General features: G+C 36.4%; 1 protein-coding gene across 3 annotated transcripts in view; it reads right to left on the minus strand.

Annotated features, from left to right (window-relative positions):
• TBC1D5 (TBC1 domain family member 5) overlaps positions 1–15166 on the minus strand; it is a 196894-nt gene that overhangs the window by 77685 nt on the left and 104043 nt on the right. For all 3 annotated transcript variants that reach the window (XM_075704984.1, XM_075704982.1, XM_075704985.1), the window contains 2 exons: positions 8093–8235; positions 726–832 (listed from right to left, as the gene is read on the minus strand). In XM_075704984.1, coding sequence (XP_075561099.1) covers positions 726–832; positions 8093–8235 — 250 coding nt within the window. The remainder of the gene's footprint in view (positions 1–725; positions 833–8092; positions 8236–15166) is intronic.

Raw genomic sequence — 15166 nt, forward strand, 5'->3', positions numbered from 1 at the left:
GTAGTGCAAAGATTACTGTGTACAGCTTCATCTCAAACACCTCATCCACTATACTGTTGATATCTGCTGTATATTATATCCACATTTATACACATGCCAGTCTAAAACAGCAAGAGGTTTGCTTTTTTTTTAGTATAAATGAGTATATAAGAAACTGTATGCTAGTAATATGTAACGTAAAATTTATGAATTTATACATTTTATTCATGTGAATCTTTTCAGGCTGTAACAGCAGAGTCCAGTTTTTAATTGAAAATCATCACATAACTATTATATATTATGTGGGGGTAGTGCTTTAAGGATTAACAGTGATTAATCTGGAGAAATCCCATGAAAAAAGTCTTACAGATGAAACTGCATGACAGTTTCTATACAGCTTACTAGGTTATTGTATGAAATATTACTGTTTCTCTCAGAAGTATACTTTATTTTGAAGGATGTCTGTGCAGAATACCAAGCAAAGGTATTCTAAAGAGCATAAACATCTACAGTTACCAGAGCTCCTGGATAACTTTAGCAAAGTAATAGGATAGTATCCTTTAAAGAGTAAAGGAACTTGTTTTTATTCTTGGTTACCAACTCTTTCCTTCTGCATTTTTGTCAGGTAAGAAGAAACTAGAAACTATAGTTTAGTCCCCAAAATGTAGGTTGTTATTAACTTCATAGTATTTAGAACATTTTATTACAGAGATTTATTCCCTGAATTTACAAAGCAAGCATCTCACCTTTGGATCTCGGAGAAAAAGTGCTCTTAGGATAAGGGAGTGAACATCTCCAATAGGTGGATAATGCATCAGAAGTCCCAAACAGGTCTGATAATTACTTGAAATCACTACAACAGAAATTAAAACAAACAAACAAAAAAGTTAAATATTACTATCTTATTTTGATATTCCAAACCAGTACCTTTTTCCAGTAGATTCATTACAGTTCAGATCCAGCTGTCTTTTCCCACATTAAGTCTCCTAGAACTCAAGCAGTGCTCAGAGTAAAAGAAGATACTGCATAATCAAGCTTCATGACTACGCTTGGTCCAATATCATTCAGGACAATGCTAAAGCTACCACTGACTTTATGTCATAGACATTTATGTTAGCTCCAGATTTAAATGCCTAAATTTAGATCTCTCTAGCTGTGCACCTAAAGCCTGCCTGAGTCAGTGGAGCTCAGGGCAACACCAGCAGAGCTTGAAGAACTAGTCCCACACTCTGAAATGGACACTGACTTTTCAGATACTCATCTGCAGACACCTAAATTTAAGTATGGTAATTTGTGAGATAAATTTTACCTTCGGTCCTGCTTTTATGGTAACTTTCCCCCACTCTGACAATTTTTTGCTGAAATATCTTTTATGTTGTTCTTATGTACGTATATGTACACGTGCCCACACACATAAGACATTGAGGTGCTGGAGCATGTCCGGAGAAGGGCAACAAAGCTGGTGAAGGGTCTAAAGTACAAGTCTTATGAGGAGTGGCTGAGGGAACTGGGGTTGTTTAGTGTGGAGAAGAGGAGGCTGAGGGGAGACCTTATCGCTCCCTACAACTACCTGAAAGGAGGTTGTACCGAGGTGGCTGTTGGTCTCTTCTCCCAAGTAGTTAGCAATAGGACAAGAGGAAATGGGCTGAAGCTGCATCAGGGGAGGTGTAGATTGGATATTAGGAAAAATTTCTTCATGGAAAGGGTAGTTAAGCATTGGAACAGGCTGCCCAGAGAGGTGGTGGAGTCACCATCCCTGGAAGTGTTCAAAAAACGGGTAGACGTGGCACTTTGGGACATGGTTTAGTGGGCATGGTGGTGTTGGGTTGATGGTTGGAATGATGACCTTAGAGGTTCTTTCCAATCTTAATGATTCCTATTTTTTACTTTCATTATAAATAATCCAGCCACCAAGCCAGGAAACATGAAATTGCTACTCTACCCTTAACTGGTTTAGTGGTGGACTTGGTAATGTTAGGTTAATGGTTGGACTGGATGATCCTAAAGGTCTTTGCCAACCTAAATGATTCTATGATTCTATATATACACACATACGTAAAATGATGTAAACAACTCCTTATTTTCTCATAAATCAGAAACTATTCATGAAATGTTCAGGAAGAAGGAAGAAGGAAAAAGGCTAGATTTTAATTTCATAAATACTTAAAAATATAATACACCATTAACTTCATTAGAATTTTTTACTTATTAAAGTTTATAATGTTGTTATAAATGTGCTTGATTTTATCTGAATCTATGTAAGTACACTCTATGGTTCTTTGCTTGTGATTGTCACCTTCAGTTTTGTGGGTTTTTTTTTTTCTTTTTTTTTTTTTCCAAATCAATCTAATTATGAGTGCAATTAATAAAGACATCTTTTCAGGCAGGTCTATGTAAACTACTTCATTTCTTTTGCACCATCTAAATCCAGGCAATCCATCTGCCACAGCTGTCAAAGCAATGCCTGTTAATGATGCTTGCACTCTGCAACATAAAGACAGCCTCCAACAATAGTAGTTGTAAATAAATTTTTAACAAACTTTACTATTCTGAGAACTTTAGCTGTAGTAACAAATACTTTTAATTAATCAGACCTCTACGCCAGAAAAGATCATTGCAAATACAAAACTATTTTGGATCAATAAAAGGCAAAATAAAGGACTGTTTTGCAGACAGAAAGACTTAAATGTTTTACTTTTTTTCTTTCATGTGAATAAGCCTCATATCCTCCTGTACCTTTCCTCCCTCAACAAGAGGATTATGGGGAAAAGATGCAGGACTGGGCAAAATGAATAATTATAATCTGTGTAGGGAACCACTTTATCATCTTCATTTCCGTTGCTGATCCGACAGCTTGTAATTTCATACATCTGCTTTCATTTGAAAAGCACTCACTTATCCTACTCACTCTTTATCTGTTCTGCCTGTTCTTTTTCCTACCCTTTGTTTTTCTTGTTCATATTCAGGTACCTGTTTTTTCTTCTTGAAGTCACAAAGCTGGCATAATGAACACAATACAATGGTCTCCGTCAGAGTTCTTTCAGAGGAGTATAATACGAGCACCACATAGTACATACCCAATCAAACTTTCATACGTAAATCAAATTTAAGATACTGTACTGCAGTTATGATCATGATGCCTTTTTACCAAAGCAAATAAAAATACTGAAAATGGATAGTAAATTCTAAATACTTTTATAAATGATAGGCAGTAAGACCAATGCATTTCTCTTTTGAACAGATCAGTATGTGTTCTATTCTGCAATGTAAAATGGATTAAATTATCCTTTCTTTATTTTTCCTGGAAGAGTTCTTTGCTGTCTCACAGATGTAGAGAAAAGTAAATATTAAAAAAGCTAATTTGTTTTAATGGTGCAGACTTGACACCTGACAAAAAAACACCTATATTTTCAACCAAAAGACATTTACTCTAATTACTAATTTTTTGAAATGTATAATAGTGAAGCAATTGAACAATGGAAAAAAAAAATCAAACTGTTGGGCAATGACCTGTGTCCCCTCTGATCCCTAAAGCCTGAATTTCAAAATGAAACCTTACCATCCAAAGAAAGTTAAAATAACTCCAACACTTTAATGAGGAAGTCCTGATAACTTTTATATTTATTTCATCTTTAGGGTTTTCCCCCCATAGTCAGCTGTCTCCTTGTCATGTAGAAATCTTTACAGGACAGAACATTGTTGCCAGTGCTCTATTTGTTCGGGAACCTTGGGTTAAAGGGATTACTTTGCTGAAACACCACTTGGTATCCTTTGTTTCAGGGTGATCTGTATGCTGCCCATGAGCCGGCAATGTGCGCTTGCAGCCCAGAAAGCCAACCGTATCCTGGGCTGCATCAAAAGCAGCGTGGCCAGCAGGTCGAGGGAGGTGATTCTGCCCCTCTACTCTGCTCTGGTGAGACCTCACCTGGAGCACGACGTCCAGGTCTGGAGCCCTCAGCACAAGAAGGACATGGACCTGCTGGAGTGGTCCAGAAGAGGGCCACCAAAATGATCCGAGGGCTGGAGCACCTCTCCTGTGAGGAAAGGCTGAGAGAGTTGGGGTTGTTCAGCCTGGAGAAGAGAATGCTGTGAGGAGACCTTATTGCAACCTTCCAGTATATTAAGGGGGCTATAAGAAAGACAGAGAGAGACTTTTTACCAGGGCCTGTAATGACAGGACAAGGGCCAATGGTTTTAAACGGAAAGAGGGTATATTTATATTGGACATAAGGAAGAAATTCTTTAAGATGAGGGTGGTGAGACACTGGAACAGGTTGCCCACAGAAGTTGTGGCTGCTCCATCCCTGGAAGCGTTCAAGGTTGGATTGGATGGGGCTTTGAGCCACCTGATCTAGTGAAAGATGTCTCTGCCCATGGCAGAGGATTGGACTAGATGTTCCTTGAAGGTCCCTTCCAACCTAAACCATTCTATGATTCTTGTCTCTTCAGGACAAAATGTATAATATTATCCAACAGAGTGGCAGTTTACTTGAAAATGATAGAGAAAAATAGCAGTAAAACAAAACAACACCCCTTCTCTGAATATGCGTATCAGAGTTAAAAGGATTTCTAAGAATCAACTATAGGATAAAGTTTCTGGAAGGAGATTCTGTGCAATACAAATTCATCCAGCCTCAGCAGTAGCTGGATGATGCTGAAGTTCAATGGTGAAGTATCTTACACTGTGGCCAGCTGCCTTATAATAAGCTTGGTGCTTCTGTACCTGTGTTTTTCCTTCACTAATTGGCTTGGCAAGAGTCACATCTGGATCCAACTTTTATTGTGAACTACAAGTTTTCACTTCTCCAAAGAAGAATGCTATTGGTATTTCTAGGGAAAGGAGTAGAGAAACTCCTCTACATAGAGAAAGCAATCTTACTGCCTTTTGATTAATATTTGCTATGCAGTGCTCAGAGGAACATCAAATTGTTTTCTCCCTTCTGCTTTAGATGAGACTGACTTTTCTCTGTTGACCCAATAACCATTCCTGGATGCAAGCAGCAGTAATAGTGGTGGAAAATACGTAAACTAACTGTACCTGTCCTCAGCCAGGTCCTAATTTTCTGCCACATGTCATTTCTGAAGAGTTTAATGTTTGATGCCATCAATCCTGTACCCAGATAACTTCCTAACCCAGGGTTACTTCCCCCTGCTGCTTTACACATGGCTATATTCTGTTTAGTAGTAGGCCCTAAATTGAGTTAAACATAGATAATACAACATTCTTGCACTATAAGAAAAATAACAAATCAGTTCCTCTAAGAAGAGGCTGTGACTCCTTTATTTCCCTCAAAATATTCAGAGCGCTTTTAGATAAGAAAAAAATACATCCTAACAATGGCCATGGCTAGTCTTCAAGTGGGAACATGATAAAAATATACTTATTCCAACACTGATCAGTCAAATTAGCTCCTGGTGCAGTAATGATTACTACTTAAAATATAGACAGGTCTTCCAGGTTTGTTCATTTTTGTCTTTCTTGAAGGGAAAAGAAGCATATAAAATATATATATTTTTGCACCACACCCTCCCCTCCATTCTGATTTCATCAACAACTGCATATACATCCATATTGCTGAAAAAGAAGTAACATATTCATGCTTCTGATGTGACAGATTTAAAAAAAAAGAAGGTTGTTCTGCATGAATTTTTCCAAAGAAACCCAGAAAAAAATTTATTAAAGCTCACAGATACTTTGGTACACAACCCTGCACTTGGCTTGTGAGAATTATCACTCCACGGATAAAGCTCTGCTTGGATACAGATGTAAAACTGAACAGAATGGCTGCGTACATGATTATGTATCTGTAATCTCTAAAATGTATAAACAATAATCTAATAATCTAAATGCTCCCTTCTCCTTCAATAATATACTGAGTAACAGGATTTCAAGACTAAAAGTAAAATGAAAAATATAGCAGAAGTAATACTTTCTTAAAATCATGTCCTTGAGACATCATAATAAAATACAGAAAAAAAATCCATCAATTCCCAAACTAGCAACTTCTCCCCCATCCTCAAATGTGTTGGTATAAAAGAATCTGATTAATTTTTAAACTTTCAAATGCTTTCAATACTGTATTTTTATCATTGCTTATGTTTGACATTTTTATAACATAATATCTTAGGAGCTCTATTACTATTCCTATTGTTTTGAAGTTTTTAAACTGAAAATTTCCAGATGGTTTATTTATACATGATTAACATCATCAGGTGTTTTAAGCTAACATTTCCTGTTACCAAATGGAGAAGCTTTTAGAAACTTATTTTATTTGATAATGATTTTTAAAATATTGTAACAGAACTTTGAACTCCATTCAAAGCTCAAAGATTGTAAAATAATAAAAAAATGAGGAAAAATGGAAAACTTTTCTATTACAGATATATAAGAAAAGATTTCTTTTATCAAATCAAGAACTGTGGAAACTGCTATAGTTTGAGTTTGACTTTGAAAATATATTCAACTTTAGAGTATTTATGACTAGTTATTTTGTTTCACCATTCTAATATGCTTAGAGTAACTAATTAGGTCCAACTATAGAACAAAAAGTTACTTATTACAGAAACAGTATATGTATGAAGTATTAGCTGTCCTGATGACTTTGCATCTCATTTGGGCAAATATACTCCACTTTAAAGCTATTTACTACTTTATTTAGTAAGCCCGGGGACTTCAGAGAAAAGAGGGAGACCGATTTCATACAGATGCCTAGAACACACTTTTAGCTCACGTTTTTAGTTACCTCATACCGATACTTGTACATGAGCACCAAAAGCAAAAGAAAAACCCAGAACAACCTTCCCCCTTGCAGGAGAGAGAGAGTACTCACAAATACAGTTCCAAAGTGTTTTTTTTTAAAGGGCAACGATGACACAAAATAAAATACTGATGTTAAGAAACATTTTTACATGCATCTGCACTACATATCTATACCAAAAATGTTAAGATTATTTCAGTCTACTGCACATAAACAAGCCAGATTTAGATTGCAGAACATAATGACCTGGAATCAGATCATCCTGAAACAGCAGCATTAATTTTGAAACCTCTAAACCGAATTAAATGTCCACTTCTTTGAGAGGAATGTAAGGTAGTTCTATATGCTGCATGTTTATTAAAAAGTAATTAAAAAACCACATGAAGGCAGGCAGTGGAACAACAGTACGTGTAAAGTACATGCACGCTATGTTTTCAAGATTGGGCCCTAAAATCGGAACCACAGATGTTGAAAACTTCATGTGTCCTAGAATACAAAATTGTGTCAAGTACGTGACTTATAACGTTATAACCTAAGGCTTACGGATTGTATAGAATTAACTCTGAACAGCATGCTACAGAATTCATATATTTAATGACAGACATGCATCTTACTGCAAAATGCATACTTCAGTGCGGCTAAGTTGTATATAGATTTTTTTTCAAAATATGATGAGACAGAAATAAATGCCTCTTAATCATTACATACCTTCCTCCTCCCATTCACAATTATATAAGCTAACAGCATTTTTGTGATTTCTTGTTTGTCCCAACTTAATGTATTTATTGGTCATCATTAACCCATAAGAATTCACCTTTGCACATACTTCAGGCATACTAAAATAAAATAAAATGAAATGATCAGTTTTTTAAAGATGCCACTCTTGCATAGAATAAACCTATTTTGTAATTGTTACTCATCTCTGCTTTTACATTTCCTTCAAGATACATCTTCAAAAATTATGAGTCACTGTCTTGTGCATTTTCACATTTCTCACAGCAGAACAGTATAAAAATATTTCCAGTGTCAAAGGGAGGCTTTACTCAATTCACCGGCTTGGTCAGAAGGTGGAGCTCTATACATACCTGTATCACTCACTGCACATAAAATCTGCAACTACATATAAAAACACAGAAGTACTCAGAAAACAAACCTGCATTTAACTCCAAGATACAATTTGTTTCATAAATACAGCAGACCGCATCTGATAACAAATGGCTCCTCTCCTAGCATTTGAAACGATTTTCAGTATGTTAAAAAAGTCACAATGAAATTTAGCATTTCTTAAGCCTTCTTTTTCTTTGAAAAATAGGTTTGCATTCTTTTTAAAAGATTGTAAGATAGTTGATACTTACAGGCATCTCTAATATATAACAGCATGGCTACAAAAATGTAGTCAACTAAATTCAGGGTGATACTGTCAGCAAATAGAGCATCCCAGACAACCAGAAGGTCCTGAAGTGGGAATTCACGTCCAAACAGGAGCCTTACCCACCGCCTGAAAAAAAAGGAAAAGATGTGATTCGTATTTCTCCATTTTGCCAAGTATGGTAAAATCAGGATATACACCCCAGGATCAACTACAATCCAAAACATTTTACCAGAAAATTTTGCAAAGCGTGAAGGTCTGTGATGATCACTTAACTAACTGTATTTGTGGAAATGTTACTGCATCTACATTAAAGTGATACATTACAGACAGTAGAAGCTTAACTGACTAATATTATTACGTGGGTGAACCTCAAAGGACAAAACGTATCAATCCTATATACCATATTTTTGAGCATTTAATATGATAGTGATCTAAGATGAAAGGGAGAAAATGTTACACAAGAATAGCCTGGAATTGCAAAAAGAGGAGGGTGAAGCCAGTGGTTTATGAGAAGCCCTGAAAAGCCCAGTCAAGTGAAAACCAGTTCAGAGGCAGATGCCAAACAGCAGCTAAAATGGACCAGGTCACACTCACTTTGAAGACGCTTCCGCCATGTTATTGATGACAGTGTTTTCAGTTCCATATAAAATATGCTATGGATGCTATTTTGATTAAACCTAATTTAAATCTTTACCAGGTTTAGTGATAATCTGCATGTAGACTATACCATTAATTCCTGTTCATATCTGTGCTGTTTTCATACCTAGCAAAATGTGAAAATCTGTTTTATTAAATGCAGTATTTGCTTGAGACTGAAAGCTTGAGATGCAGTAGAAGATTATTTCTCAAGATTCCTTATTTCCAGTTCTGGCTCTTACACTGACTTACTTGCTGACCTCAGGAAAGGCCCTTTCCTTTCTTATTCCAGAACAGACCCACTAGCTTTGTACCTTTTTAGGTAGGATTAGCTAAGGTTACATTTGAAAGAGCTAAATAATAGTTAGTAACATCAATCCTGAAATAGTTATTACAAAATGGACTTAAAAATAATGAATTACATTTTTAGCTGGGATATGCAAATTACTATGCATGTGGAATCTGTTTATTCAGTGGCAAGAAAAGATTGATTGCAAATTTCTGCTAAGCAAATTAAGTCATTCTTTAAAACTCACAAAAATTTCTCAAAAGGCAACTAGAAATTTCATCAAGATTAGTTTCACTTGTAAGAATTTGTGTTTAACCACTTTTGTCCCAGAACACATTGTTGGTTTAAGGCATCTGGTTTTTTTTCCCGATTCCAGTAATAAAAGTTCATTTCTAGACAAATGAATTCTGACATGTCAGTTGAGCACAAGCTTTTCAGATAGCAACAATCTGTACAAAAAGACTCTCTCTTATAAAAGGAATTCAAAGGGACTGTTTTGTGAGTCAAGGTTTTGTTCACTTAAACTTTTATTCCCACCCCCCCACCCCCCCCCCGGAACCATATGTATAATCCACAAAAACATCCATGTTACAGATTTAGAGATCACTACACAGAATTCTTCCCTTGCAAGACATGTTCTCTTTTAAAAGTGAAAATACACGATTTCAAAAGACAGCATCATCTCATCCTTACAGCAAACATTCATGTTCTACGGTCTTGTAACTTTTTATGTTAGCGTAGTAATTGTAAAAGTCACAATATTAGCTATAACAAAATACAAACTCTGTATTTGCCTCTCTGATCAAACCCCTTTCCTACGAAGACTTATTTTCAGGCCTCAGAAAGAGAAGTCAGAAGAACTGTTAACACAAAAGCAAGGCTTAGCTAGTGCATTTAATACCACGTCTGTTCTGTCTAAGGGATTTTACCATATAGTGGCACGTTACCCTACAGTGCCTAGCCTACAGGAGACTATTATCCTATGGTGACACAAACATTACCCAAACTCTGCGTGAAGCCTATTACTTGCATTAACAACCCCTCCCACCTGTAAAACTGCAACTTTCAAGTTACACAAACTGTTAGGCAAGAAATTTCAGCTAAGCTTGAAGCATTTGAGCTGACTTTGCTTGCAACTACCCAAATCTCATTCAGAAGCCTTGCTAAAAGTCTAATACACTTCAAGGGAAAAAATACACCATGGTGTAATGGGATTTGTTATTAGTCTTTTATTAGAAATCTCTTTTGCTTCTTTACTACTTCATTATGCAGTGTTAATCGTTTGTAGATGCAGGTTTATTCTGCTCAAGCAGAAGTCATTCCTTTTTTTCTCCTGCTTTTATATTTTCTCCTGGGAAAATTAAATCTCAGTCCCCAGAGGTATCACGTTTCACAGATGTAGACTGCTGAAGAACAACTGGACTTCCTTTTGCAACCACAGTATTACTGTTAATTATTTGAACCTTCCTGTCTTAAAGGGAGTAAGCAATTCGTACTGTTGTAAATGCATATATACTAACTGCTCTCTTATTTTCTTTGGCAGCATTTAGCTCATAGCATCTATAAACTAAGGACCCTATTGCCTATGAACCATGCTGCCATATGGCAGGACTTCACTCAGCTTTTATATTCATAAAAAGGGATCTTAATTCCTTGAAGTAAGTGTCCACACTGAAAAACTGTCTTTCAAACTAACACGTTTTTATTGCTTTTACAAATATTTGCAGAGAATTTAAGACACACTTAATAATTGCACTGGACATGATAAACCTTTTTTTTTTTTTTTTTTTTTGAGATGGCTGGCTGTGGTTTAATTATTGTTCTATCCTGTTAATCTTGCCTTACATCTGTTACACCTGCAGACTACGAGGCTCACAATAGTATACCTTTTATCACATGCAGTAATACAATAATTCATATTTTACCAGGCATACTTAGCAATTAAAATCTACAGAAAAAATACAGATTCTTTAAAGCCACAATACACCAAGGTACTACTACCTACACTGTAGAATATGCAACTGTATCTTCCACTTATGATTCCTATATAATTAAACCAATATTCTCAAGAGATCAGTAATTACTAGCAATAGCTAATGATTCATTAATGACCTTACAATATAGAGAAAGCAGGAGAAAACTGTGCTCTAGTAAAGCCATTAAATAAGGCAATGATCCAGCCTTACCAGTTTTAACTAAAACCACAACCATTTTGACTGAGATTTACAGGACAATTCTCCAAGCATCAATAAATTTAACTTATGTGTTACATATATTTAGCTGGTTATCTTCTCTGTCTTCTTGCAAGGCAGAGAATTCTTTAAAAAAATTTAAATAAGCCTAAGTTACAGATGAGGTGATACAAACAGTTTAGGCGTGTTTATGAGGACAAAACAACACAATGAAATGATAAAGAATAAGAAAAAACATAACCCCAGGAAAGGGAAAGCAAAATGACTAAATCTAGGACCTACCACTTGTCACAAGTTGCCTAAAAATCCAACTGTAAGAGCCTGTTTTCAGCCATTTATACTTTTGCTAAACTCAATCTTCAGTACAATTTCCACTCCAAGCATCTGCTCAAGGCTTGATTTTTTTTATTCATTGATACTATTCATTAGAACAAGGTTAAAAAAAATTCTGCGCATGTTTAACTTATTTTTTCCCCAAGCTTTTCATTAAGAAGGTCTGGAATCGAAACAAGGTCACTAGTATTTCATTTTTTACATTAACCGCCCCCCCCCCCCCCCGAAATTTGATGATTCCTTGGTTGACCTAAACACAGCAGAGTGTAGATTTCCACAGAGTATGTTCTGTTTCTTCCTAACGCTCCCCACCAACCCAATGGTGCATCTGCCATCCTGTCCTTCACCCCAGCTGCACCCTGCTTCCTGCATGGGAAATGGGAAAGGTGCGTATCATCCATCTGCAATGGCTAGTGCCCACTCAGCGGATGTGACAGTGGAGGATGCTCTTCATCTAGTTTCCAACACTTGCAAGACTCACTAGTGGGAGTCTTCTGGAGAAAGGGAGGGTCAGTAGGATTTTGCAGGATGTCATTTCATTCTCTGTACAAGTTTTGCTGCTTTTTTTTTAAAATAAGAAAATTATTTAAATGGACTGTAAGTATTGAAAAGAACACCATCTTATCAAAACTAAGCACTTGGAAGCTGAGAAATGCCAAAATTAACATCAGTTGTTTACTGACTGAGAAAATGATATGTAAGCTCTGTCTCTTTAAACTCTGTCATGAATTATGTTCAAGCAAACATTTGTAGCCAGTGCAATTTACTATGTAAAGTCATGGTCAATAATTTAGGAGAAAGGGTAGACAGACTTGAGCTGTGATCTGCTTGTTCAAAAATAAGATATGGAAAAAGGATGAAGAGCAATATTTGTATAACACTTTCAAAAGAGCTTGAAGCTATAGAGAAGATAAAGAATTAAACAGTTCAATGCCCAGCAGTAAGCACTACTCTGGACTGACTTGATGCCTACGCTATGATTTCAGTTGTCTATGTTTCTAACCTACGGACACTGGGTGGGCTGCAGTTGAAGGCAGCTGCCTATCGCCCCGGCTGTCCTTCTGCAGAGGTACCCAGCAGCAGGCAGGGCTAACATGGGTGCCACCACTCCTGGAGCAGCGCTTGTCAACGCTCGCACAGATAAGAGCAGAGATAGCTGCAAAAGCACCCTCAAAAGAAGACATCTGATACCAGAAACTCTCCTGGATTTGGTAGCTGCCAGACACAGTCAGGGGGAGACAGGCAAGTTAAATCAGAGGATGAAATTCATAGGGGCATAAGATAGTTTACTTTCTTTTAATGTCATGAAGGAGACCAATCAAGACAAGCTTTAGCAACATTTCAGCTTAGACTTGTTACACAGTCTATTTCTCCAGTGTTCTGTCTCCTTTCTTAAGAAATCTTGTTTTTATTAAGAATCCCATGGCTTTATACAGTTCAGGGATTTTGTACGGAATGTCCTAAAGTGATTAATAAAACCTTCAAACGATACCAGACAGCGAAGGAAACATGCCCGAAGTATAATCACAACTTGTTCTTTCAGCTACTCTTCAACAAGGGTCTTCTTGAAGGGCAGTACTGCTCATGGTGCATGGGAAACTCTTAATGATCACAGATGAGAAGAAAGGCAAAAAGGCTAAGTGTTAACAACCAACAAAATTATGTTTCTAAAATAAATAAAACCTTATTGAAATTCAATATTTTGTCAGAACAGAAAGAATCATGTGAAATCAAATGAAGTAAAAAAACTGGTATGGGAAGTTATGTGGGAAGCTCACCAGACTTCCAGGGGTTTACAGAAACTTCTGATGTGTTTGATCTAAACCTGAGAATTTTACACACAGCATACACCACCCATAAAGGATGTATAGTGAGATATCGTTACAGCATATGTTGCATTTTTTGCCTTAATCTACTTAACTTGTAAAGGGAATGAAAACAGACATTTTGCTACAAGATGTGTTTACTTCAACCATGAATTCAAACGTTAATTCTGGATTTCTTAGATAAAATTATGTGACCTTTGTCATTCGAGAAGGCAGACAAGATGATCAGATTTTCCTTAGGTTTTAAAACATTTAAATATAGATTTCTACTGTGTAGTCTCCAGCAGTGCATGTCGGTTGTACAAAAGCGTGTCTGATAAGGAGGGAGAAAGTGTGTGCCAGCATCTAACAGGTCGTTCGGCTTCTCCTTAGACTCAGAGATAACAGAAAGTATATAAAAAAAGATTCTCCTTATGTGTACACATACACCTGCCATATCTATTTAAGTAATTTCAGGTTTGTATGTGGACTACTATTCTGCCAGAGAACAACATACATGCTTTGGTGTGACTGTGATCGAGGTGGGATTGTCCTGTCCTGCACTCCCATGCAGAGTATTCATTTCATCCGGATTCTCCTGTACCGGCTGCATGAAGATTTGGTGGACTGTTGCACCAAATGCAAGAATCATGGCTACTACTGGATGTAATGGATGGATACAATGTAGGGCCTTTGGGGTTTTTTCTGGTTCAAATTTTGGTTGGTTTGTGTTGACATCCACTCATTTTTTAAGTTTTGCAAAGTTATATTAAAAACCCCTCAACTTTAAAAACTATGATAAGATCCACAGGCTTTCTGTTCTGTGTCTTGAAGAGTACGGGCCTTAAAGAGTAGTTATATGTAAAGATAAAAATTACAGTGTTTGAAAACAATACAAATAAAAATGAAACTACACATTTACATTATGGATTATATGGGCTTCAAACTCTACCACAGGTTTTTCTGACAGAAAATAAAGATTTAAAATTAAATAATAGCGATAATGAACACTTGTTTATTGATAGAAATCTACTCAAATATAGGCTAAGTGATGAACAAGAATCCGGTACATAGTATACTTTGTTGACTTCTTTCCACTGGGGAAAATGGTTTTGATTTGTCCTGTTGGAATTTCCTGCGGTTCTACATATCTTGAATTTTTTTAATATTAATTACTTTATCATACACAGACTAGCATAAGTCTTTAAAATAAATACCTTTAATTTTATTTTTACAAGTAAATTATGTGACATGAGCATCTAATTGTTATTTGGATTATTTCCTTTCCCATTTGGTTTCTTTATGATTGCTGGCAAAGATTACTCAGTTTTGCATTTAAGAAAAATTCTTTCCATTTTTGAAAGACTCTATGTATTTCCTTATTAAAGAAGGTTTTTCTTTCTTAGAAAGGAGTTCCTAATAATTATCTCCCCCTCCTTACTGTAATTTTCCCATCTTGGCAAAAGCACTTATCGCTGTCTTAAGCCAGACCAATTGTAATATACTCATCTGCAGGAATGCGCTTAATGAAAAAGGTGCCATTGCATCTTCATAGCAGTAATGTTTAATATTTTTAGGAATGCACTATAATAAAACTATTGAACTGGCTAGCCTGCTTTGGGTAGGCTTCTGTTCCAGATCTTAATTAACATTAGGCACTTGTTTTGGCATCAGTGCTGCCCTTGGCTTCAGACTTCCCATGGCTGCCGCTGTCACCTTCTGCTGCTCCCTGCTTACAGCCAACTTCTTGGGTGGTACCAGTAACTACTGCTGGTGCCTTGGGCATGTTCACCAGAAGTGGT

Source organism: Pelecanus crispus, chromosome 2 (genome assembly GCF_030463565.1).
Source record: "Pelecanus crispus isolate bPelCri1 chromosome 2, bPelCri1.pri, whole genome shotgun sequence".
Taxonomy (NCBI): Eukaryota; Metazoa; Chordata; class Aves; order Pelecaniformes; family Pelecanidae; genus Pelecanus; species Pelecanus crispus.